At 34.1% G+C, this 26176-nt stretch overlaps 3 protein-coding genes and 1 non-coding gene across 11 annotated transcripts; 2 read left to right on the top strand and 2 right to left on the bottom strand.

The window, feature by feature from the left end:
• Window positions 1-245: 245 nt before the first annotated feature.
• LOC112489031 (U2 spliceosomal RNA) lies at window positions 246-441 on the bottom strand. The gene has a single exon (XR_003053357.1). It is a non-coding gene; the product is annotated as a U2 spliceosomal RNA (small nuclear RNA).
• Window positions 442-880: 439 nt separating this feature from the next.
• Window positions 881-3897, bottom strand: LOC107431692 (protein N-terminal glutamine amidohydrolase). 4 transcript variants are annotated; one of them, XM_048465943.2, is made up of 6 exons: window positions 3580-3897; window positions 2869-2974; window positions 2227-2304; window positions 1992-2125; window positions 1461-1588; window positions 881-1207 (listed from the first exon to the last, which is right to left on the bottom strand). In XM_048465943.2, the coding sequence occupies exons 1-6, from the start codon at window positions 3654-3656 to the stop codon at window positions 1053-1055; spliced, it is 678 nt and encodes a 225-aa protein (XP_048321900.1). In that variant the 5' UTR covers window positions 3657-3897; the 3' UTR covers window positions 881-1052. The 4 variants fall into 4 exon arrangements, with proteins under 4 accessions (XP_048321900.1, XP_048321901.1, XP_015898157.1 ...); XM_048465944.2 differs by having other exon boundaries at window positions 1461-1585; window positions 3580-3889; XM_016042671.4 differs by having other exon boundaries at window positions 1992-2122; window positions 3580-3889.
• A 52-nt stretch (window positions 3898-3949) lies between these two features.
• On the top strand, window positions 3950-4855 carry LOC107431691 (tRNA-uridine aminocarboxypropyltransferase A). Its single transcript, XM_016042670.4, has one exon. It carries the CDS (start codon window positions 3950-3952, stop codon window positions 4706-4708), a length of 759 nt encoding a protein of 252 aa, XP_015898156.1. The 3' UTR covers window positions 4709-4855.
• A 5910-nt stretch (window positions 4856-10765) lies between these two features.
• Window positions 10766-22692, top strand: LOC107431724 (villin-2). 5 transcript variants are annotated; one of them, XM_048464892.2, is made up of 25 exons: window positions 10766-11183; window positions 11838-11932; window positions 13234-13389; window positions 13575-13674; window positions 13846-13914; window positions 14047-14283; window positions 14386-14563; window positions 14905-15037; window positions 15249-15405; window positions 15480-15630; window positions 15711-15811; window positions 15911-16069; window positions 16218-16286; window positions 16359-16427; window positions 16563-16700; window positions 16780-16908; window positions 17129-17276; window positions 17451-17461; window positions 17589-17729; window positions 17845-17970; window positions 19266-19328; window positions 20379-20480; window positions 21375-21621; window positions 21841-22061; window positions 22146-22692. In XM_048464892.2, exons 3-25 carry the CDS (start codon window positions 13334-13336, stop codon window positions 22257-22259), a joined length of 2919 nt encoding a protein of 972 aa, XP_048320849.2. In that variant the 5' UTR covers window positions 10766-11183; window positions 11838-11932; window positions 13234-13333; the 3' UTR covers window positions 22260-22692. The 5 variants fall into 5 exon arrangements, with proteins under 5 accessions (XP_048320849.2, XP_048320848.2, XP_048320851.2 ...); XM_048464891.2 differs by lacking the exon at window positions 11838-11932; XM_060812562.1 differs by lacking the exons at window positions 10766-11183; window positions 11838-11932 and adding an exon at window positions 11263-11284.
• Window positions 22693-26176: the final 3484 nt, after the last annotated feature.

Here is a 26176-nt window from a genome sequence, read left to right as displayed (position 1 = left end):
ATCAGTAGAGTATAACAATACAGTCAGAGTCCGTTTAGTCCGATTAGAAATACGTAGGGTATAACAATACTAATGCCCAACAAAAAAGTCATATTGAACTGTCCGACCCCAGGCCCCAACACGTGGTGCCGCAGGCCCGACAAAACATTTAGCTTGTGTCAAGAGTGATGCCCCGCGTATACTAACACCCGAGGCCCAATCTGCATCGTAGCAGAATATTTAACTAAACTCTTTAACTAGTATTGGAGGGGTGCGCCAGGCCCAAGCTGTAGTGCAACGCATGGGCGACGCCCGAGAGACCCAGTAGCAAGCTACCGTTACGGCCCCTCCCCCTTGAAAAATTAATTTAATATCGTGTGGACCATTGGCCCACGTATCAGATATTAAACTGATAAGAACAGATACTACACTTGATCTTAGCCAAAAGGCCGAGAAAGGTATGCCTTCCCTTTTCTTTTCCCCGCCTGTTATAGCAACTCTTCAATCCCTACTTTCCTCCTACTTTACGATGTGGGATTTTCGTTAAACGTGCAAGTACAAATAATTTGAGTCTCCGCTCCATGTCTTCTTACTTTAAAAACTTCGCGCTTTGATCCAATAACTTCTGAAAGTGCTCTGCATCGGCGAGGAACCATTTTCGTACCTAACACCATTCATAAGTTTTTATCTAATATTCTAAATATTTGAGCCTCTTGTCCATGACTAAATACTTTGCAGCTTAATTTGGAGAAAAAGGTTATTGAATCCTGAGGTTAATTTTTTGCAATTGAATATAACTTCTGATAAGGGGTTTGAGGTCATTAAATAGTGATTATTTTCCGAAACAGGTAAAAACTAATCAAACAACATTAGGAAAGACTTATCAAGTAGGCAAATCAAATGGTGTAAAAACAAGTTATAAAATGTTCCATTCATTTAATTACGGTACACAAAGAAAGCCCAGTTTTTGAAGGAAAGAACAATTTTCCTTTCCCTTGTAGTTGGAAACATTAACATAAATATGATACTGCACTTTGGACTCAATTCATTTAGCTACAAAAACGAGATGAGAGTCAAATTTGGGAAAAGAATCCCTCCAGTTGACTGTGACTTATAACCACTCCAAGTTTCTCAGAAAAAACAGCACTTGTCAAATCAACTCCAGCATTTTCCGCCACATCCGACGCATGGATATCAAGATACTCATTCAAATTGTGCACCATTCCATCTGCACAAGCAGATTAAGTGTCATTTAGATTGTGGGTTTGCTACACCCCATTTGAAAGGCTGAAAACCATGTCTAGCATATATGCATGGAGTACAATTCTAGAGCAAGAAATGCCGCATTAAAAGTTTTACATGAAGAGGGCAGTAAAAATCTGAAAAGTTCTACTTAGAGAAACAGGCCAAGGTCCCTTCATATTTTAAACAAAACTAACATGTTTGAAAACAAGATATACATGGTTGCTATTAGAATTTACCTTCAGCAACAATGGGATCATAAGCAGGAGGTTCAGCAATCCAATTACCAACGGAATCTTTCATATGCCTCCTATCAGAAGCAAAGGTTTGGAGGAACACTGGAGCATGTACAATCCGGAAAAACCTGCTACCAGGAAAAGCAAGTTCTCATAATAAAGTCGTATATTTTATGACAGCATGCTATTGGATAAATAATTGGTAGCTAAGTTGCTTAACCATGTGAATTATTTTCCACAATCATGAGGAAATATAGAATCAAAATAAAAACTGTAAAAGAATATTTACTAAAAAGATTCTTATATGAACCATTGAAAGAAAAGGACTGCTTTTGGAAAAAAGTAAGGACAACTGATTATCATCATCTGTCCGCAAACTTAGGTATTAGCAACCACCCTAGTCCTCCATGGGTGACAAAGTGTTTTAACTTTTCAAACGAAAAAATGCTGCTTTAATGTGACTAAAGTTTATGACAATCGCAAGAAATCCATACGTTGTATTCAGAACTAGAAATGCAGCGGAAAGGTTAATACCTCTGATACTCAGAAAAGAGTTGAAATGATGGCCGAATGGTTTCTGAGATGTAGAGATCTAAAGGAGAAGGAAATGGAAGACTTGAATCTAAATCCCATACTAAGTGAGGAGAGTCACCTCCATTTTTCTTCTGCTAATTAAATTGTATTTCCAAAATATTATTAGTAGCCAAAACCTACGAAAATATACAAGACTTAACCAACGGAATTTACAGTAGAAGGATTTTGATTCTACCTGTATGCAAATGACATGATAATCCCATAGAATTACTCCATCTGCTCTGTTGCTAGCCTTTTGATGCCATAATGGAATCTACAATGCCGTGAAGGCACAACAAGAACCAACATCTCATTTTAAACTCAGAGAATACATGATATAATTATTAAATTAAACCAAATCAAAATCACCATTGCAACAATAAATCTCCATAGATGTCAAAGAAGAATACTAAAGGTAGTAGTGGCTCCTATGCTTCTACCCAAGCAAACTGCAGTACATTGTAACATAATAAAGAGACAAGGGAATTTTCAATTCTAATTCTGTCTGTGCATGTGTTTGTGCTGATCATTGACTAATTAACTAATATATCTGAAATTAATTACATTGATAGAAGTGATGCCAAACCAAGAGACTATTAGATTCATTATTTTGCTATATTTTTCTTGAGAAAGATGACTAATCATCGATTCATCAAAAGTAAGTTAACCATTTGCACCATTTGACAAAAGAATTTCCTGAAGCAACAAAAACTGAAGATTAAGCCAGCGTTTTTCTTATTTTGGCAAGAATCAACAGCATAAATAAGGTGATGAACAAGAATCAAATAAATCTCCAATAAGTTGAAGAACAAAAATCAAATTATCGTAATGTATGTACCTGTTTCTTCTCATTGGAAATGAAAACGACAAAAAGATCAGACCCCTTTGCATCTGCTGTCCCACTTTCACATAATTTCTTGCAAAGAAAGAATACATTCTCCTCGCTACAAAATCATAATGAAAAGAACAGCATAAGCAAGAAAACAAGATTTTTATAACAAATATGATTATATTAGGCAATTGCTATGCATATAAATAATGTTCTCTACAGCTTTATACAAACGGAAAAAATAGCTGCCCCAATTAACATTAAAGGCCATGATTCACAAGGGGTTGAGTTTTATATGCCAAAAGATAACAATCGGTTAAAATATCTACTAATAATTATCAGTGCAAAAGAATTTCTTGCCAACAAATTCGTTTTGGGATGAAAAAATGTGATCAGTTTCAATCCAAGCATCATATTAAAATCCTGGCCTCTATATAAACAAACCCAACATCAGGTCATCGTCATTAAGCAAAACCAATGTAATATAAGCTCTTCCCATCTCGTTTTGCTTTATATACATTCTACATCACCATCATATTCAGCTTAATTTTTACATTAAACAACTTTAACATGAATTATATGCTAACAACACCATTACCATTACCTACCAACCAAAAACCCTAAAAAATAAAATTAAGACAGAAAAAAATGAAACCCAAAAGCTGAGATTATCAGAATGACCAATTAAAATGAGAAGATTATATACGTGAGTGGATATACCAGTAATACGGGGTGTGTTGGAACTGAGAAACATCCAAGTTCGAAGAGCTGCTTAGTTCCAAATTTTGTGTCGTCATCCTTTTCTTCTTCTGTTCGTGGCCAGAAAACGAGACACAAAAATGTCCAATTATGTTCCTCCTTCGCCTCTCTCTTTGGGATTATTTTCGGCGCTCTGACTAATGCTCTGGAGCTCCAATTCAAAAGCTGAAACTTTATAGCTCATAAACCGAATAACGACTCGTCGTATTTTCTGCTAAGCCCTCGGTTTTGTTAATTTATTTATTTCCGATATCAGACGTCATAAAAACGAGTTTTTTAACAACCCCCCACCAAGTCACCAACACCAACCAACCCAACAACTCAACAAGGCATGGAACCGGAGGACCTCGACCACCTCGACGTCTCCGGCACCTCCAGCTCATCACCACCGCCTCGCCGGACCATATGCGGCAACTGCTCACGGCCCAGCCCAGTGTGCCTCTGCGAGTCTCTCCCGGCCCAGCCCATTCCAACAAAAACCCATGTCGTAATCCTACACCATCCCCACGAGGCCCAACACAAGCTTTCCACCACTCCGGTCCTCACCAAATGCCTCCTCAACTCCACCACCATCGTCAGTCGCCGTCTCCGGCCAGGCCTCTCTCCTCTCCTCGACCAATCCCCACCAGCCATTTACCTTTTCCCACCTACCCACTCGTCACCGGCGGTTAATTTATCCTGCCTGCAGGTACAGGACCCAGAGAAGCCTTTGGTGCTCGTCGTCTTCGATGGCACTTGGAAGCACGCGAAAGAGATGGTCAGCGCTAGCGAGGAGTTCTTGTCCAAATTCGCCAAAAGGGTGTGCTTGGATTTCGATGAGACAGTGAGTGGTGGGAGTATCTACGACTCGGAGTTGATTCTGAGGAAGGAACCCTTTGGTGGGTGCGTGAGCACTATGGAGGCCGTGGCAAGAGCTTTGAGAGTTATGGAACCCAATGGGTTGGAGATCGAGAGGAAGTTGGTCCAGGTTCTGAGGGATATGGTGAGGTTGCAGGCCGGTTATTTGAAGCCCATGAAGACCAGGCCGAAGCTGTTGAAGAAAAGCAAGCAACCAAATAAGAAGCTCAACCATGAGAGTGAAAGCTCTTGAAAATTTTTTGTTCTATTCTTTATGGAACCCATTTTTTCTTTCTGCTGAAAATTTGTGCTGAGTTAATGGTTTTTTAATTTGCATTGCATGAGATTGTTATGTCTGTTTCTTTTAAGATAATTATTTCTCTTATACATTTTATAAATGTAGCCTAATAATGGTTCTGTGAGGAAACTTTTTGCTATTAGAGATTCTTACCAAAACTATGATTAAAGATAACTATGAATTTAACATGATAAATTCAGTTTAATGTAAAATTTTAAAGAACTTAACAGTTATATAATTTGAACAAAAATAATTTTGGTTACAGTTTTGCAGAGTTATAGACAAACGCCTTGCCCTTGTTAACATTAGGCTTGACTCCCACATCATAAGTATATGAAAGGTTTTCAAAATGTATGCCGCAAAGGTACAAGGTTAACCTGTCACAAGACAGAGTGATCGGGTCAAGATTTTCGCATCAGACCGAGGGAAGTCCCCGGGCCCAGTACTACAGAGATGTAGTCTCGGAAACGTGCGAGCTTTGTGAGCTGAAATACTTTTGTCCACTACGAAAGGCTGAAACCAGTGTTGGAACCCGATGGACTTCCAGCCCAAGGCATCATGGCCTACTGAACAGTTATTCACTTGGGTCCAATGTTAGTTTTGGACTAACAGAACGGGGCTTGTGATCTTGTGACTACAAATATTTTGTTCCTCTATATCATAAATTTTCTAATAAAAAAGTATTCAAACAAATTTGAAAAGTGAATTGATCTTCTGCCCATTCTATTCCCTCTCTCTCTCTCTATGTCTTTTCCTTTTCTTTTTTTTTTCTTTTTTTCCATATTTTTGAGTTATTTAGTTGTTGTGTCTCACATCCGAAACCAATCTTTGTTGGGTGTTTGTATCACAGAAAAGTAGAGGGCAAGGATGGGCTTACAAAGCCTGCAAATGTGAACAATAGTGGGGCCTCCCTACTTTCGCCAAATGCCAACGACCAAATGGGGCGGCACCTTCTCCTCCTTCCCTTCCCACACTTAAATATTAACGCAGTACTATTATTTGAATCATAAATATTAACTTGTTTATCCATCTAAATTCTAACAATTAAGTTTTCTTTTTAACATTGGTAATTTCGATTAGTCAGATTATTTATATTATCTTGCAATGACTAAAAAAAAAAAATTGATGAAATAAAAAACACCCATTAATTATTATATCTTATTGGTACTCTCCTTAACTTATTATATTACTTGTGATACCTTTAGGGTATGACTTGTTTTTCAATTGTTGATTTTAGATGTTTATTTGTCTCAACCTTTGTAAGGTTGTTTGACTCGATGACGATGCCTCAAAAATTTGAAACTTATATATCCATGCATAAGATTGGTAAGCATAATATTTTGTAAAAATTAAGGATTAAGTACCTTGTCTTGTGATCATATTGCATATTGATCCCTCTAATTTAAAACATTTTATATTGGATTTTCAATTACAATTTTTTTTCATTAATTTAATTTCCATGTTTATTCTTTGATTGACTAACTGAAAAAATTGATTAGTTTTCTCATTAATTAATTAATCATTTTTTTATATTTACAATTTGAAAAATGAATCAATTTTTAAATTATGTTATTCAATTTAAAAATTAATATGAGGATTAAAATAACATTAAATAAATTGAAAATTGAAAATTAATATAGAACATTTTAAATTTAAAAATTCAATATTCAAACTAATCAAAATGTAAAATACTAAGATGCAAGTAATTCGAAAAATAATTGAGAAACACTTACACTTTAAAGATTACAAAATCACTTGCTATGGAAAGGGAGACCCTAATCACTCCAACATTATGCAAAAACAATCTTATTAAAGAGGTCTTATAAGGTCGTTTTCAATACTTCATCTTTGTGTTCCCAGTTGGCAATAGTGCACCGGCCACACCGTCCTTTTCCTATATTTCTCACAAATTAGGCAAACACAATGTTTATTTGACACGTGTGTACCTGATATATATTCAATGATGTAGTCATGCTATATAAATAAATAGATAAAGGATTAGGATATGAAATGGTCTTATCTATATTTATTATAGAATGCACCGAAAAAAAAAAAAAAAAAAAAAAAACCTATATGTATTATAAACTGCAACCTGAAAGATGAAACATTTGAGATTATTCAGACTTTTTTGGTTTTCTTTTTTGGTAATTGAAGATTAATGAGAATTAACCAAGAACGATGACCCTCCAATGAAAATACTATATTTTGGACAAAAACAAGATAATGATTGCATTTGATTGTAATATTGAGCTTAAACCCATCTTTTTTGGGGAGGGTCATTAGAGATAGCTTCAAACAGTAACCTCATGCCTGTCCATGGAAGGTATTTGAGGGTCCATAATCTTTGATAGAGAGGCGAAAAATGTGTGTAAACATATCGTCCGCTTGCTTATGATGCAAAAATTAATTTCTTAATTGGAGCCTCCCACATGGAAAAGATAGACTGTGGACCAATGTTATGAAGTGGCAATCAAAATATATATTTAGTACCACACACCACATGATATGTTCACTTTTTGTGCACTGAAAGCTGCCACGCTTGGAACAAAATGGTGTCAAAAGGAAATGCTATTTTGGGGCTGTGGTGGCTATTAATTCTTTATTGTGAAAAAGCTTCACGATGGCATGTCCAAATATTATAGTAGATAATATAGCCACATTCATGATTAATTGCATGGCAACTCTTTGAATAGGTTGGCTGCAATCAGAGAATATTTGGTGGACTACTTTGGTTATAGGTTGTTTGGTGATGAAATTTTTGTTGGTTACATATTGTTCTTCTAAACGTTTGCATTGCTTATTTTTCATTTTGTATCTAATATTTTCCTAAATTTACTTGAAAATTTCATCGAGTTCTTCTATCAATAGTATGTCATTATCCTCATACGACTTTTTGGATATATTGCAAATTACAAATAGTGCACTAATGAAACAAGGCAATAAAAGAGTATGAGGAGACACAGGAAATAGTTTATGTTGTGTTTTACCGAAAATAAAAATAAAATAAAATAAAAATATTTATTTTTTGGCTTAAAAAATAGTTTATGTTGTACAGTATTGGGGGCTTTCATGGAATTGGTCAGAAATTGGACTGGTTTATGCCTCCCAACTATATTTTCGGATAACGGGATATCAAACATTCGGATGCCTTTGTCTTTTGCCAAACGCATACTCGTTCAAGAAATACCGATAATTCTTTTTTTAAAAAATAGATTTCCATTTATCAGTGGACTACATTTATTATTTTACTGCTCGTTTCACAACACATGACCAAATTTTAAATTATTATTGGGTAACAACGTGGCCAAAGGATCCCTAAACCTTTGCTTTTAAAGTTTACCAAATAGACTAAACAGAAATACATAATTTTTTAAATGGAGTATTTCTAAATACAACTTAGAAGAAAACTGTATGCATCCACATTGCATAGTTACTGTCCGTCCCTTCAAAAATGAAGATTAAAAGAAGGGGGAAAAAAATAAAAATAGAAGAAGAGTTTTTCTGTTCATATAGAACTACCCATATCAAATAGATGAAAATCATTTTACCATAATGGGTTTTCTTCATAAACACTTATAATCCATTACGCATTTTCTATTATAGCATTATTTTTCAATCCAATTTTCACTTCTTTTTTTTTTTTTTTTGGGTTAAATATACATTTTTTTTTTCTTATAGGTTGCTTGAACAAATTTGCTTTTGAATGGGCATAAATTTTATTGCTAGAGTGTCTCCTAAGAGACATATATTTTTACTCAAAAGTAGATTAGTTCCAAAACATGCATTTGATGCTAAGGATGCAACATATTGCCTAACAAAAGTAATTGACCATACCCATTAATCATATGCATTTGGTCAATTTGGTTACACTGCCTATCGACCAAAAAAAAATTAAATAAATAAAATGTTTAGAGTACTAGATTCATTTGTAGTCCTATTACATCATGTGACAGTGACTTAATAGTTCATGAAATGGGTTGTCAATCTTGCTACATGGGTTGTCAAGCTGGCTTTTATGTTTCTTTTGGTGGGTGCCTTTGTAATCCCACCATTTTTTTTCATTTTATAGTTCTTAGCAACTAATTAAATTTTCTGCCAATTTTTTCATATTGCCCTATCCAAAGCAATGTGGGTTTTCTTTTTCTTTTTGAAATAATACTTTTCTTTCTCTGTTTATTTTATTTATATGGTTGATTCTTGGGACATTCTCTGATGGTCCGAGTGCCCCACAATGACAACCCTCCTTTTCTCCACCTTCTACTCTCATCATATGTAGTATCATGCCTGCCATACATACTTTCAACCAACATGCTTTAGTAACATGAGAAATAACAAACAGTTGGGATTTTTTTTTTTTTCGGTTGTATTTACATTTTAAAATTTAATATCAAAAAGTGAAATAACGATTTTATCTCTGAATTATCTCGGTAAAAATAATCATTTTAAAATATTTTCATAACAAATAAAATTTCATCTATTTTAAGAAACAAGTTTTATCATTTGTTTTGAAAAATAAGTTTTATGGCATTGGATATATTTATTATAATTGTGGTGCATTTTTTTTATAAATAATAGTAATAAAATAAAATGTGTGAAGCTTTCTCAAAAGTGATTCATGATCCTAGTTCAAGTAAGTTATGCTGTAGCTAGCTTATAGTACATAATGAATGGAACTTTGTTTCACAGTACAGTTAGGCTGCAATTGGGATGATGTAGAGGGAAACCAACAAGATTTTTCATGTAAGACCTATAAATCTATAATTCCCTATTACCAGAAAGACCCATAGTTCCCTTTTGCATATATGCCATTTTTCTTTTTGTCAGTCTTCCTCTAAAGTTAAATGTAAATAAAGAAAAGTAATTGAAAAAAGAAAAATTAAGCACAAAAAAAAAAAAAAAGTTACTAGGACGATTGTGTTACCCACTTTTATTCCATAAAATAATAAATTATGTGGTTGTCACAATCTGTTTTCTTTATGAAAATTAATACGGTTCTAGCATGAGCAATTTTTTGGCAAATTCAATGAGAGACTTCTGACAAATTATTGAAGCAATTACAAAGTTTTTAGTGTGCCAAACCATACTCCGCATGTGACATTATTTGGGCTATTTCAATTTTCCTTATGTATTACTATTTCAAATTATTTTAAAATACAATTATTTTACTTTGTGTTTATTTCTCTTATCGGATTTTTTTTTTCACCGTAGGTTTTTACATATGAGATGTATAAGTCTCGCCTAATGAATTATATGTTAGAGTCTGTTTATTAGAAGTTATTTTGTATAATTTGTTTATTTATTTTTGTGATAATTTTGTTTGTGTGATTTTTTTGGTAATAGTTTTGTTTATGTGATTGGCAAAACCAATGGAGAAGAAGCATCCCAAAGGGCGGGAGTGAGAGTTGCAGTTTTTGTTGATAAGGAAAGCCGTTTATTTTCCAAACGCAGCTGAAATGCTTGTCATATTCCTATCTCCCAGACATCAATACAAAAAAACACACCCCTTAATCCCATCAACAGTTACTTTTTCCCTCGCTAAATTTCCATATTATTTCTATTATAAACCAATTTCAGGAGAAAAAAGAAGAAGAAGAGACTAGTATGAAAATGAATCCAATATTTTTTTTTCCTTCTTTATTTTTTATTTTACCTTCATTATTGATAGAAAACTAAAAAGGGCAGCTTAGAAATTATTTTAAAAATTAATTATTAAAATAAGAAATAATTTAACAAATAGTTCCATGCTACGGGGAAAATTTGTATATATCAATTTCAAATTAGGTAAAACTTAGATGTCTTTGTCGTTAACTCTATCTCCCAACGGAAAATAAATTAAAATAATAATAATAAATAATATGACTAAATTTATTTTATTTTTTGATTACTTATTTTCAACATAAATTCCTTGAAAACTCAATATTTTATATATATATATATATACATGTATAAAATGGAAAATTCAAAAAAATATAAAAGCGGAGGAAAAATAATAAAATAATAAAAATAAATCCAAAATGTAAATGTAATCCATATAAGTAAAGCGAGAAAGCAAAGATGGCCGGTGCCACCGTCACCGGATCTTTGCCTTAAATAACGACTTTGTCTGCCAAAACTCTCTCTATCTTTCTCTTCTCTCTTCATCTTTCGCTTCGTTTCGCTTCTCTTCCTCATCATAATTCATTCATACCTCTCTCTCTCTCTCTCTCTCTCTCTCTGTGAATTCAATTACAAATCCTCAAAAGGCTAAAAAAGTTGGAGAGAGAAACGCACACACAGCAATAATTCACTTTTCTTTCCAAGTATCTTCCTTCTTCGCTCCTTTATTTCTCTCTTTCTTTATTGCCAGCTCTGAACGCTCGTCCTTCCCATACCCGTTTCTTATCTCTCTCTCCTCCAACGCCTCTTAATCATACATAGAGATCCATTTCAGGTACGTCAATTCCCTGTCGCCGATCATCATCTCTCTGTTTTCGTACTCTGATCAGCTCTGGTGATCAACTATGGTTATCAGCTTTGGTTACTTTCTGACATGTAGATCTCATTCTCTTCGTATTAGTAATTTGATCTCTTGGTCTGATCAGTAATCGGAATTCCGGATTATCATGTTTTCTTTATCTGGGTCTCCAATTAAATCCTGATAATTGAAATGGGTTTCGGTTATTATCAGTTTTTATATATCTTTTTTAACTGTGTTTAGATTTTTGATCTGGTACATATGTTGGTTTTTGTCTGTTTATTGTTTGTTGATGTTCGTTCTTTTGTTCTTTGTTTGCTAGTTGTTTGATCTCTTCTTTTCATGTTTTGTCGCGATTTAATCGTTTTCAAGCTTTAAATGGTTGGTAGTTCAAATTGTTGAATGGGTTATTGAACTGAATAACTGGGAGATCTCAAATATAAGCTGTGTTTCTGTACTTTATGAATGTCGTTTATGAAACTTTTTCTGGGTTCTTTTATTAGCATGGTACTTTCTTATGACCTTTTGATTTCACTACTTTCTGTTAGATTGTGAACTAGGACTTTCCTGATGAATCCAGAATAGCATAATTTATAAACGTTCTAAAGGTAGATTGGAATTTCAATTCAGTTGGCACTCTCTATTCAAGATCATTGCTTCTGGATATTATTGGGATACTAGGACACAGTTTGAAAACGTAGAAGGCACTACTCTCTTCACTCTTGGTGAGTCAGTTTTAAGAATGTTGTAATTTGGAGCGACTACTGACGGAGCATTTTTCCAGTGTTTTCAGTTATTAAAACGTTCAGTTTCACAGTGTGGTGATATCGCATTCTTTTTGTCGTATCCACGTAGAAAGCTAGGAGACCTGGTATTTGTCAAGGAAACACTGACTTTTGGCTAATAATCTACTACATGTGGAATAATCTGGAATTGTTAGAAACATGTATGTTTAGAAAAGTCAACATTGTTTCTACAGAATAACTGTGGTGATTATCATGAAGCTGTATAGTATGCAAGTTACAAAGAATCATAGAAAATCTTGAACATGGTCAAGGATAATACTATTTGTTGTCATTTTATCAGTGTATACTGAACTTGCATTGCTCAAAATGAAATAAAGCTAAGGGAGAAGGAAAAAAGACAGGATTGATGCTTATGCCATGGTATCAAGGGGGGGATTTCAATTATTCATGAAGATGTATTACTGCAAATGGAAGGTCAGCGATAAAAGCAAGCCACTAAAGCCACGCCAGGTGAAGATTGGTCTTGGTGAATACTAAGTTTGGTTTTAAGTTCAACAAAGAGAATGATGATCTGAGCTTTGTGAAAAGTGGTGAGATTGAAGTAGGATTTACCCATGAGACTTGGATACTAACTTAAGTTATTCTATGGAAAATTAAAGGGGAGTGCAAGTTGGTTAATGTTGCAAATTCCATCAGAGTTATAATCTGAATATCTTACGAGATGACATGGAAAATGAGTTACCTCGTTAATAAATACTTGGTTCTATGTGAAAAGATACAAATCGATATTAAAGAACTGGAGACATTTAAAGGACAGAAGGACGACTCCAAGCACAATGCAAGGAAAAGTACATGCTTATGCAGAAAAATATGAACATTGTGCTTCTCATTTGAAGGATATCCTTTCTGGCACGCACATGTTCCTTTTTTGTGTATAAAAGTCATGTGTTTTAAGTTATTATTTTGGATATATGTGGCTATAAAGTGAACTCATATGACTTCAGTGCTGAGTGTCAAATACAAATAAACTATGATTAGAAAAAATGCTCTACTAGGTTCTGACATCTGGTACTTATATTGATGCAATTTCTACACAAATTTCAGTTTCAGTTCTAATCTTTGTATTGTTCTGAAAAATCCTACTAATTATATTTTTTTCTTTCTTTTGGGTTTCTTGAGTCTGAAGTTCTATTTAGATGATGATATGGTTTTCAGTCTAGGATTTTTGACTTTGGATTTTCTCACTGTCTTTGTAACCACGTCTTTGTTCTTTCTTCCAGTTTGGATGAGTGGAATTTCCACATAGCAGAGCATAGGAATCAATAGGATATATTTTCTGCCTTTGCAAACAGAAACTTTGGTAAAAAAGGATCTCAGGCAATGTCTAGTTCAGCAAAAGGTTTGGATCCTGCATTTCAGGGAGCTGGTCAAAGAGTGTATCCTTTAACATAGTGCTTTAAGAGATGAATATGTGGAAAAAAGATAATTTCAGTGCTGGAATAAATGTGAAAGAGTATTATAATATACCTCTGTTATATATATATATATATAAAGTACTTTTCAATTTTCATCGTTAAAATTCAGTTTCAAATTAAGGGATGTTGACCTTAACATTTGGTAGAGGGACTGAAATTTGGAGAATTGAGAATTTTCAGCCAGTTCCATTGCCAAAATCTGAACACGGAAAATTCTACAGTGGTGATTCTTATGTGGTCTTGCAGGTGTGTATAACCATCTACCGTTGCCTTTTGTTGCCATTTTTCACTGTAAACAGGGGCACGCACAGACTGTGGCTACCAATTACACAGAAATTATAAGACCAGCCCCAATCAGTGAAGTATTTTTCCATTTGATTCATTCTTTATGCCTTTGCCTAATTTAAATTGTTGCAGACAACGCAAGGCAAAGGTGGTGCTTATATATATGACATTCACTTCTGGATTGGAAAAGATACAAGTCAGGTATGCGATTACGTGTATATTTCTGTGTCTATAACAGATAACTTTTTGCTTAAAGAAGTATGAGGACTTAAAAATATGGTTTTACATGATCTAGTATCTTCTTATACATGTCTTTTTAATTTCTTATTGTAGGATGAAGCTGGGACAGCAGCTATCAAAACCATTGAACTCGATGCAACTCTTGGAGGACGTGCTGTGCAAAATAGGGAAATCCAGGGCCATGAATCTGACAAATTTTTGTCATACTTCAAACCTTGTATTATACCATTGGAGCGAGGTGTTGCATCTGGATTTAAAAAGCCCGAGGAAGAAGAATTTGAAACACGCTTATATATCTGTAGGGGAAAACGAGTTGTCAGAATGAAGCAGGTTTGAATTCTGTTGGCATGAGATTAAAAATTTTGGTTAAGATTCTTTCAGTAAATCTGCTGGAGATTCGAGTAAATATCACCATTGCTTTTTCTTATACAGGTCCCTTTTGCACGATCTTCACTGAACCATGATGATGTATTCATATTAGACACTGAGAATAAAATTTATCAGTTCAATGGTGCAAATTCCAACATCCAAGAAAGGGCCAAGGCTTTGGAAGTAATCCAGTTTTTGAAAGAAAAGTATCATGAGGGGAAGTGTGATGTTGCAATTGTTGGTAGGCAGATTTACTTGTACATCACATAACATTTAAATGCCAATCCATATCTGCTTGAACATATTTATACATTGTTGACCTGCAATTCCGTAGAAAGACATCACAACCCCTTGTGGAAAAACAATTATTCGCTGAGAGGGAACTAAAGATGTTAAATTCCTACCAAAATAACTGGAAGTTCCAACCAATAAAAATCCTAATGATATAATTGTGCCTTTTCCTTTCTTGTACTTGTCTCCAAACTTTCATTTTTCAATCACAATTTCATAATTAGATATGTGCAAATCTAAGGCTTCCAGTTCTTTACTCATTACTTGTATAAATTGTGTTCACAATGCCAGATGATGGGAAGTTGGATACAGAGTCAGACTCAGGTGAATTCTGGGTCCTCTTTGGTGGTTTTGCTCCAATTGGCAAGAAAGTTGTTGCTGAAGATGATGTTATTCCAGAGGTCACCCCTGCTAAACTGTATAGGTATTCTAGTCTTCTAACTTCACAACCTGATTGTAAGCAACTGCCTGACAACTCTCTCTCCCTCTCTCTCTTACACACACACACACACACAGAGACACTATACACGAGCATGTTTGCTTGTGGGCACCTGTAGATTAATGTATTCAATGGATGCTGATCTATAAACTAATATGAGCATGTTCACGTGAATTTGGTACCCTGGTATCTGCAGCATAACTGATGGCTTGAAGATTGTAGAAGGTGAACTATCAAAATCTTTGTTGGAAAACAACAAATGCTATCTACTGGACTGTGGTGCTGAGGTATTTCTTTGGGTTGGCCGAGTAACACAAGTGGAGGAGAGAAAAACTGCCATGCAAGCAGCTGAGGTAGTGTGTTTTTATCTATTTCTTAGTTTGTTAAACTCTGATATAGGTTTCTAAACCCCAAATTTTGTCACCAGGAGTTCCTTGCTAGTCAAAATAGGCCGAAGTCAACACGTATAACTCGACTTATTCAAGGTTATGAGACACATTCATTCAAGTCCAACTTCGACTCTTGGCCATCAGGATCTGCAGCTCCTGGTGCTGAGGAGGGAAGAGGAAAAGTAGCAGGTATAAGTCACTTCCTCTGATGAAAGTTGAGCTAGAATCTTTATGGTTAGATATATTTATGATATCTTTTGTCTTGCTAGCTTTGTTGAAGCAACAAGGTGTTGGCGTGAAGGGAATGACAAAGAGTGCTCCTGTAAATGAGGAAGTCCCTCCTTTGCTTGAAGGAGGTGGAAAAATGGAGGTATAGTGGATAGCTTTCTATCATTGACTTTGGAAAAGATTTGATTTGTTAAGTTGGTTTACGTCATTATAAATATCATTTGGAAAATTTTGTTTACAGGTATGGCGCATCAATGGTAGTGCCAAAACTCCACTGCCCAAAGAAGATATTGGTAAATTTTATAGTGGAGATTGCTACATCATCCTTTATACCTACCACTCAGGTGATAGGAAAGAAGATTTATTTTTGTGCTGTTGGTATGGAAATGATAGCATTGAGGTAATTTGCAATGTTCTGCTTTGAATTTAAAATAATTAATAGAATGGATTTAGCAGTGGTTACTTATAGGTGTTGCGGCTGGTTGAAGCTTTTGTCATAATAGCTATTGATTTAACTATATTACTCTATATGCGTTTGCCCAATGCAGGAGGACCAGAAGACCGCATCTCGATTGGCCAATACAATGTCCAACACACTGAAGGGGAGACCTGTTCAGGTATCATAATAGTCTATAATCAAGTTGGCAAAAGTACTTTTAAGATTTGTATATAAGATACGCCTCTTGCAGGGTCGCATATTTGAAGGTAAAGAGCCACCGCAGTTAATTGCACTTTTTCAACCAATGGTGGTCTTGAAGGTATTCTGCTTAAGCTCTTGTGAAAATCACTTACCTTTTTGTCAAATGATTCATTTAGGAACCGTGGTTATGAGAAGCTTATGTTGAACTTAAGAAGTAATGATCAATTATTCTATTGATCAACTTCCATTTCAGGGTGGCCTGAGCTCTGGCTACAAAAAATTCATAGAGGACAAAGGTTTGACTGATGAAACTTACACTCCGGATGGTATTGCTCTAATTCGGATATCTGGAACTTCTGTTCATAACAATAAAGCAGTCCAAGTTGATGCGGTATGTGAGGAAAGACTTTACCTATGACATTATCAAGTCTAAGATAATACAGTCTTTTAAGTGTGTAATTCTTGTATAGGTGGCAACATCACTGAGCTCTACTGAGTGTTTCCTTCTTCAATCTGGGTCTTCAGTTTTCACTTGGCATGGAAATCAGTGCACATTTGAACAGCAACAGTTAGCTTCAAAAATTGCAGAGTTTTTAAAGGTGTGTATATATATATATATATACATACACACTCCTCTCCACATATGTATTTTAAATTCCCGCTTTTATTTGTCATTTTGTGTTTTGATGATAGCATTTTTCTGAAATCCCAACACGGGAAATTTGACTTAAGAATAACAAAATACATTTGTCTTAGTAGGAATTTTTTAGAGGTTTTGTAGTATTAAATCAATTAGAGCTTACGTTCCGCATATTTCAGCCAGGAGTTACCTTGAAACATGCCAAAGAAGGAACAGAGATCTCAGCCTTCTGGTTTGCACTTGGAGGAAAACAAAACTACACCACCAAAAAGGTTCCTCCTGAAGTTGTCAGAGATCCCCACTTGTTCACATTTTCATTCCATAAAGGTATCACTACTTACTGGTGGGCTTGAGTTAGTCCTTCATTACTTTTTAGCTCTTTCTTCCTTGAAATATCTTAAAAGACATAAACTGAGTTTAATATAATAAATTCATAAATCTGATTTACACATTCTAACTGTTTGATTTTCATTCATCCTGTTGCTATATGGATCCCTACAGGAAAGTTTCAGGTGAGTTTATATTATTAGCTCTAATGTAATTGAAACTTCCTTATAGTTTGACTCAGGCAGTATTAGTGGCTAATAATCTAATTTTTGTTTTTTGTTTTTTGTTTTTTTATTATTACATAATTGACAGGTGGAGGAAATTTTCAACTTCTCGCAAGATGACCTATTGACAGAGGATGTGTTGATACTTGACACACATGCTGAAGTATTTGTGTGGGTTGGTCAATGTGTGGATACCAAAGACAAGCAAAATGCTTTTGAAATTGGCGAGGTATTGCCACTGCTTAAACTGTTTTAAATTGTTTTTTATGTGGACTTCATACTTAGATATAAGATTTTTTTTTTTTTTTTTTTATTTTTATTATTTTTTTTTTTTGGTTGGGCAGAAATACATAGAATTGGCAGCTTCTCTGGATGGGTTGTCTCCTAAGGTGCCACTGTTCAGAATCACCGAAGGAAATGAACCTTGCTTCTTCACAACATACTTCTCATGGGATCATCTAAAAGCTACTGTATGTGAAAGAAACCAACAGAATTTCTATTTTCCTTTTTTGTTTTTTTGTCTTTATTTTTCTGTAGTTTTGACTTTTGAGGGAAAATTTTATACTTTGGGATTGGTCTACAAAGGCAAAGTTTCTAGTAAGTAACACAGGCATAGCGTGACATTCAAGTGGTTCCCAAGTTCCAAGCGTCAGGTAGGAAATAGTATCAAAGGATACATTTCCTCCTTCCCTAGATTAATTACTAAACTAAAACCACCCGAGGACCCTTCTGTGCTTACTGTGCGCATCTACAATATAATTGACCTCTGATTAAAGCGTTTGAAGCATGCCTCACCCTGTTGAGGCAGTTACGACTTAAATCTGCATTTTTAGTCTTTAGTTGGTTTAAGTTTTAACCGTCCATTCTTGGAGATACATTGAAAAAAAGATTTAGACGTAAAGAAGAAAGAAGAAAGAGATTGAGAAGAAGAGGGAGAATGACTGAAGTGCTGAACTTAGCTGTGGAGGCTGGTAGTGGTAGTTCAGAAAAGAGTAATAGAGAGGAGCTGCTTTTGCCAGAAAAAGAGGTTAGTAGGGCCACATTACTATCTTTTCCGCTATGTGTTCTACTTATTTGTCTATTTCCTTCTTTATTTCTGAGTGTCACCATCTCTTCGCACACCAGGTTTAGTTTTCTTCCCCCCCCCCCCCCCCCCCTTCTTTTTTTAAAATATAATTTTTATATTCTTAAAATTTTATTTTTCAGTTTTATATTTATTTTATTATTTTTCAAATTAATACGTTTCTATTCAGTATTTACATACTTTTTGTTTTCTTTTGTATTTATAGGTGTAGAGAGAGAAATTTGTCAAATTATAGATACACTACAATTTTTTTTCCTTCTTTATATTATTCAATTCACTTATTTTTGTGCCCTTAATCTATAAAAAGAATTATTACTGTACTTAATTAAATTGTTCTATTTCTTGTTGCTAATCCTTTTGCTTTTCTTTTCTTTTCTGTTTTTTGTGGTTTTTTTTTTCCCCCCTCCCCATTATGCAGGAGTGATGGTGTTATGAGACTACTTGATGGAAGGGTCGAAGACTAGTTGGAGAAGAAAAATTAAATAAAAGGGAATGTGAAAGAGACTGGATGTTGAAGAATTTAATGGAAGAATGTCTAATGTTGCCAAATGATTTTCTTACTATGAATAATTTGATTTTAATTTTATTGTTATCTTGATAGCTTTTACTGTTTTCCTTGTTTGTGTTTTGGTTACTTCTGATATTAATATCAACCCTTACAAATTTTGTGTTGAAATGCAGATTCAAGGAAACTCATTCCAAAAGAAGGTTTCGATACTCTTTGGGATTGGCAGTGCTGCAGAGGTAAGAAATTTAGTCATTTTTTGTATAATATTGGAGAGATGTTGTAATTGAGTTGATCAAAAAATCATGAAACCAGGATAAATAAGAGCATGACAGTAAACTGGCAATAGGAAGTAAAGTGAAAGATAAAATTAACTGTAACAAGTCAGGTTTCTCTGGATCTTGGGTATATTTCAATGTTAAGATAAATTAGCAGACTTGTTAGACATGCTTTTTATTTCTGTTTAATTTCATTTATTGGAGGCATAAAATTGATTAATATGGAGTATTTTGTGTATCTTTTCCTGCTTCTTTTATATCAATAGTTAAATCCTTTATGAATTTTCATTTTCATACATATAACTGGTGTGCCTCCCCTTCCCTTTCTCTCGAAAGAAGTCGTTCCTTCCTTCCCTCCCCCCTTTTGCTGAAATGTTTTCTCTTTTGCCAGTATAAGTTTTGTTTCCAACTTAGCTACTCCTTGTTAATCTTTTGCTATTCTTTTCTTCATCGAGTATGACTTCTTTTCCTCCTTTTTCTTCTCTTCTTGTTAAATGCTTACTTAGCTCAGCTGCCATCCTTTATCTTATTACCTTAGAATTGGGCACATGTTGACTATTATGTAACTAGACAGCTTATATCCAATGCCTGGGCACTTCAATTTATTTTAGTTGAAAGTGCCCACTTTATATCCAGTATGTGAATTCCCCCTTTTTTCAACCATACATCCTGTTTTTCTTCTTAGACTGGATCAAATAGGAATGTTGAAGATACTTTCAACAAATATGTGTTGCGTTTGCTATCTGGTATTCATGCATATTATCCACATCCTAAACCCATAGGGGCCTCTTCCATTACAAATTAATGGTTGCGATGAGGCTTTGTTACTGACCATCCAAAATGATCTAACTAAACTAAGATTAGAATCTTTTTGAACCTGATATTGATGGTGATAATAACGATATACATATGTGTGTGGTGAAGCATCTGTTAATTATAAGGATACTCCTTCCACCAAATCAACTGTTCTTGATATGATGTGACTGATTTTCTATCCCATTGCTGAGCCAGGAAAAGTCCAATGGGAATTCTGGAGGACCAACACAAAGGGCTTCTGCTTTAGCTGCTTTATCTTCTGCCTTTAATCCATCCTCTGGAAAATCGGCCCTTATGGTATCTATATTGCTCATGCCAATAGAGTTCTGTTAAGTGTATGCTATTGTCATGTCTTCATCAAAACAGGAAAGCCAAACTTGCATACTAGGCATTCTTGGAGCTGTTTGCGATATAGGAAAGGAAAACAAGAAAAGTTGTTTGAAAATAGTTTGACCAGTTTTTCATTTTATTTTCTTGCCTTTAGGTGAAAATTTGGGTTTACATGTGTCGGTTTTGAATTCAGAAGTCATTTCCCTATCCCGGTCTTACTTTTTGTTTTGCTTGTTTGGAGTTTGTGTGGTTGAATGATTGTACATTCAGCCCTTGTGGTGGGTATGGTATTGTTCATTCAGCCATTGTAGAGGTTATGGTTGCTGCTTGGGCCAGGCTCCTCTCAGCCAAAAAGGAAAAATGAAAAAAGAAAAGGAAGAAGAAAAAAAAAGAAAAAAAAAAAAAACTCAAGAAGGACTTCAGTGGTTTGTTTTTCATGAAAAGAATTTCAGTGGTTCATTATGACTGGGAGATCCATTTCATCCTATTTGGTTGGTTTGTCAGGGAATTTTGCTGTTTATGGACTTCATATTTATTATTTTTCACTTTATCTGTTTTTTCTCCATTGCATTTTTCCTTCTCTGGATGGATCAATTGCGAAAGCATCTATTGCGAAAGCTCTTTGTGCTGGGTGACCTCCCTTAGTAATTGAATAATTGATTACGTCATTGGATATGCATTCCAAGTTGCAATTTAAATCTTGCTTATTTGATCTTGTGATGTTATGCTTATTGTTATTGATATATCTTTCAATTTTACCCATGGTACTTCGTTTTTTTTTTTTTATAATCTTGATTTTGGTCAGCATGTGTTTTGCAACACTAATATGCTAATTAAGGTCGTGTGCTGTCTCGTGGCCAGGACAAGTCCAATGGATCGAGTCAGGGAGGACCAAGGCAAAGAGCCGAAGCTTTGGCTGCTTTAACATCTGCATTTAATCCATCCTCTGGAACCAAACCCTCTCCTCCTAGGCCTTCTGCAGCAGGTCAAGGGTCACAAAGAGCTGCAGCAGTTGCTGCTCTTTCACAAGTTCTTACTGCTGAAAAGAAGAAGCACTCACCTGATGCCTCTCCTACTCGAAGTCCTCCATCAGAAACTAGCGCCCCTGGTAAGGAATCATAAGAAGGCCATTATGCTTCTGTTTCTATATGTTAGACAATTCTACTCAAGCAAAATTATGATAAAATGAGATTGCCTTATATTCTGCCATTACTAACAGCTGAGAATCCTGCTTGATGCATAGCAAATTTCTGTATAAGCCATTCCTCTATGGCTTTCTTGAATCCAAAACTCTATAGCATATGACACGTTTGAGTACTTTCTGCAGACGCAAAAAGTGAAACCGCCTATTCTGAGACAGAGGGGTCTCAGGATGCAGCTGAGGAAGTTGTACCTGCATCTGTCAGCAACACAGAGGATCCAGAAGCAAACCAAGAGTCTGTGCATGATGGGAATGGCAGTGAAAGTAGTCAAAGCACGTTCAGTTATGATCAACTGAAGGCTAAATCTGACAATCCAGTTACTGGGATTGATTTCAAGCGAAGAGAGGTTTGTCCAGTAATGAACTTTTCCACCTTTCTTAAAATCATCATTGGATTGGTAATTATGGTTTTTATTTGTCTGTTTATCCAGGCCTATTTGTCAGAGGAGGAGTTTCAGACTGTATTTGGCACTACGAAAGAAGCCTTCTATAAACTGCCCAAGTGGAAACAAGAATTGCAGAAGAAGAAATTCGATCTATTCTAGGGATTGTGATTTGCTAGAATTGTCTGCTATTTTTGCTTCCTAAGTTACAGTTCGTCATTCATTTTGATTTGGGTTATTGTGGTTTTACCCTACGCAATGCCTGGATTGCCATCTAGCATTTTGCTATATTCCCTTTGATGAATATAGGACTTTGGATAGTGTCGGTATTGATTGTGATGCCGCCTGAAGAGTGATTTTATTTTATTCTTTTTCTTTTTCAACTGCTGCTGCCTCTTGTAGTGATCAAATATATTTTGCTTTATAGGCAGTAAGGAAGGTCAAATTCTTTTATTTGGTCAATATGTATTTCATCTTGTGTTATTTGACTATTTGTCTCTTAATTTTATTTTTATTTTGCGTAAGGGGGTGTATACGTATCGAATCTGTACTGTTTCAAATACAAAGAATGGTAAATTTGTTTGTTGTTTTTCTATTTTGAGTTTTTTCTGCGGTCACGTATTCCTTTTGTTCTTCTTTCTTCCTTTTTATGTCAAAAATTCTTTATCTTGTACAAGAAATTCTCAAGGTGCCTCTAGCTTATTCCATTTCTATTTCTATTCCTCTCGCAGCGTTTTCCTTTTTCGGATTTAACGAATAAAGGAAAAGCTAAAAATGTTTCACAGGAGAACTTTTTGAAAACATTTAATAAATCTGCTTTACTTGCAAACATAATGTATCATATATCACTTTTCCAATGTATGATGTATCACTTTCCCTCTCCTTCCTATAAAACTTTTTGAATAATCACATCACTAGAAGTAGGCGATTTTTCTTTTTCCACAACTATCATCATTATTATTATTTATCAATGCAAAGATATTAAACCGAAAAGCAAAGTAGCTCATAACTATTCATAACTTGTATCTCTAAAAAGGAAAATCATATATGTATTATGTATATATAAGAATAGTTTCATTTGGCTATGGAGGCTTGCTTCATTAATTTAAGCTTACTTGCAGGCTAGATGGAAAAATTATAAGTTTCCTTCTCAATAATTAATTTGAGTGGGAATGGTTCTTTTTGATAACCCATGTATTTATGAGACATCATATTATGTGAAGCCCACCTTTTTTAATTAGGGTCCCCCAAATTAAATTAAATTAAATTGCCTTGTAAGCCTCATGGGTGACCACGGAGCCCACTCCAGAAGCATCTCAAATTATTGAATAAATTTCAACCACAAAATGAAATAACTACTTATCCAAAGCGCCTACCATTTAAAAATGATTGCTAGCTTATCTACTCATTATACAGTAGATAAATCATCAACTTGTGCTTAGTATAATTGGTTGTCCTTTACGCTGCCTTTATTTGGTTCAGAAAGATATACATTATTTTTATAATATGTATATATATCATGTTATAGTTTCGATCTTTTTTATTATTATTAAGTTTGTATAACCTCAAGTCCATTTCTTGATTTCATTACTTTTGGATATATCACACAAGTTCTATAATATCATTTGGCTCTATGTTAAGTGGACCAAACGGTAGAATGTTGAACGGAGAATTAAATTGTTTTGGAAGTATAGAGTAATCCAAATTTTTATTCACATGTACCCGATAGAACGTTTTAGCTAAATAAATTCATATTCTTCTTGTGAGGTTGGACATTCTAGCCCGGATCCTTGAGACAGTTTCTTTGTATCCAAAGTATATGGGCCTAGTGAAAAGCTATGTACCAATGGCCTGTTTTAAACCTCTTAAAGTATTATACCTGTTTCAAACCCCTTGAAGTATTATACTTACCCAAAAATAAAATAAAATAAAAACCTTAAAAGTATTATTATTATTACTTTTTGGGAAATTAAAAACCCGTAAAAGTATCAGGAAATACAGTTTTCTCTAATTTATATGTTCTTATCTTGGTCAAGTAGTGGAATGTGTTTTAATTTGTTTCACAATTTTATTTTGCGAAGGCAGCCCTTTATCATAAACTTTTTGAACAACCTCTTTTTATCAGTGGCACCTTTTTTTTCTAGTTAAAAGAGAGAATATCAGGCTCCAACTTATTGAAGAAAAAAAAAAAATCAATAATTTGGGGTGGGGGGATGGAAAAAGGAAAAAGAAAAAGGATCTATATGAGGTCCAATTTCTAGCTACGTTTACTTTCATATACTTCGCATAACATAATTCAATATAATATATGCATTTCTAAATTTATTAAAAAAGCTTTGGGAAAACAGGATCTTGCAACATAAATTGAGAAAATGGATAATCTCCACCAAATTAAAATAAAGCAAACTTAATGTTAGGTAAGCTACAGTGACATAAGCCTGACAATAGCAAGGTTTTCACATGCTAGAAAAGAACATCCACCTAGACCCATGAGTCATCCGTGGGAATATATGCCCCAAGCTAGGGCTGCCCTTCAAAAAACCTTGAATCATATCATTTGAAAGTGACCCATTTATTTGCTCGTTATCTCCCAAAGTCCTCCTCCCCCGCTAAGATGATAGCCAAACATAGCATTATAAAAGTTCATTTCCCTTTTTTTGTTTTGTTTTGGTTTTTTTTTAATTTTCATTTTATAATATATCATAGAGATAGAGCACAATCTCAATACATAAAGTATAAACTGTGTTTGGTGTAAACAAAAAAATAATAATAATAATATTAAAGTTCTTAATATATTTATCAAATGATGTGTTATGTAATATAATATTATTTAATTAGTATATTTTTTTAATTTACTTATTCATTTAAAAATTTATGTTTCATATTTAAATTATATAAATATATCAAATTATAATATTTTAATATACATTATTTAATAAATAAATTTAATAAACAATTTAATACCTATAATATTATTGAAAAAAAAAGCATTTCAAGTAAAATACATGATTATCTGTTTTTATATGTTTATGTGTCTGTTTCTTCCTGTTGTTTTTTTATAGTTAATTTATAGTTTTGATTTTTGTTCATTAATTTCTTTTTTATTTTTTGGTAAAGTTCAGTAATTTCTTATTATTTAAGGAAGATGCTAGGTATATGTTGGTCTATATACGTATGATTCCCCTACAAGTAGTTAGATTTTAGGGTCTGTTTGTTTTGAAGGAAAATACTGAAAGTTAATGAAGAACAAAAAGAAAATAACAAAAGTTATTTCTATTATTGAAAACAAAAACATGTGAACTTGACGTGAAAAGAAAATGTTAATTTGAAAAAGGGCATAGGCATATATATATATATATATATATATATATATATCAGAATCATCAGCCAAATAATTTGAGAAAATCTCAAAAGAAGATTTTAGAATAAAGTTTTCTAGATAGCTTTCACTGGTTTAAATAAGTATTTATTAATTTCGGTTCCTATCTAAACAAACACAGTGTGAATAAAACCAACGGTACAATTAAATCCGGTCCTACAATCATGATATGCTTAATTTGAATTTTGACAAAGCATTTCTATATCAATAATTTATATATGGAACACAATCAGTCACTTTCCATCAAATACTGCATTTTCTTCTCGTTTCTAAGTGGAGGGAAAATTCACCAAAAATCCAAAACCCCCTACATAATCCATCCACTATAATCACCATCAAATTGATTAAACTAAGAATAAGAGTTTAGGATTGATCACTAGCCATGAATTTTACACCTTTTGGACGAATTTACGTGTAAGAAACTCTCAATATAACAATATTTAAAAAATAAAAATAAAAAGAATATCTATATAGAGATGGAGAAAGGATTATGGGTTTATTAACAAAATCGTGATCTAGTGGATTAAGTAAGCTGATTTTAAAATTCTTAATTTTTGATCCGTTGCAAGTAAACTCACTAAGCCAAGCCTAAGCATGACACTTTCCTTTTTGTATAATATTTTTCATGGTGCATGCGGAGCAAACGGTCGGTCATAAACCTTTTCGGCGGAGCCTCATACTCCTCTAGTTTTGTGCGTGT

This window comes from Ziziphus jujuba, chromosome 11, assembly GCF_031755915.1.
Source record: "Ziziphus jujuba cultivar Dongzao chromosome 11, ASM3175591v1".
Lineage (NCBI taxonomy): Eukaryota > Viridiplantae > Streptophyta > Magnoliopsida > Rosales > Rhamnaceae > Ziziphus > Ziziphus jujuba.
The sequence above is the reverse complement of the archived record's forward strand: the minus strand, read 5'-3'. Positions and strand labels throughout refer to the sequence as shown.

Bases quoted from the DNA above. Each gene is read 5' to 3' on its own strand.
- LOC107431692 (XM_048465943.2), bottom strand. From the start codon at position 3,656: ATGACGACACAAAATTTGGAACTAAGCAGCTCTTCGAACTTGGATGTT. The intron at 1,589-1,991 runs GTATTAACCTTT...TTTTCCTGGTAG, and splicing joins CTCTTTTCTGAGTATCAGAG to CAGGTTTTTCCGGATTGTAC. The intron at 1,208-1,460 runs GTAAATTCTAAT...CTGCTTGTGCAG, and splicing joins TGATCCCATTGTTGCTGAAG to ATGGAATGGTGCACAATTTG.
- LOC107431691 (XM_016042670.4), top strand. From the start codon at position 3,950: ATGGAACCGGAGGACCTCGACCACCTCGACGTCTCCGGCACCTCCAGC.
- LOC107431724 (XM_048464891.2), top strand. From the start codon at position 13,334: ATGTCTAGTTCAGCAAAAGGTTTGGATCCTGCATTTCAGGGAGCTGGT. The intron at 16,428-16,562 runs GTATTCTGCTTA...CTTCCATTTCAG, and splicing joins AACCAATGGTGGTCTTGAAG to GGTGGCCTGAGCTCTGGCTA. The intron at 16,701-16,779 runs GTATGTGAGGAA...ATTCTTGTATAG, and splicing joins AAGCAGTCCAAGTTGATGCG to GTGGCAACATCACTGAGCTC.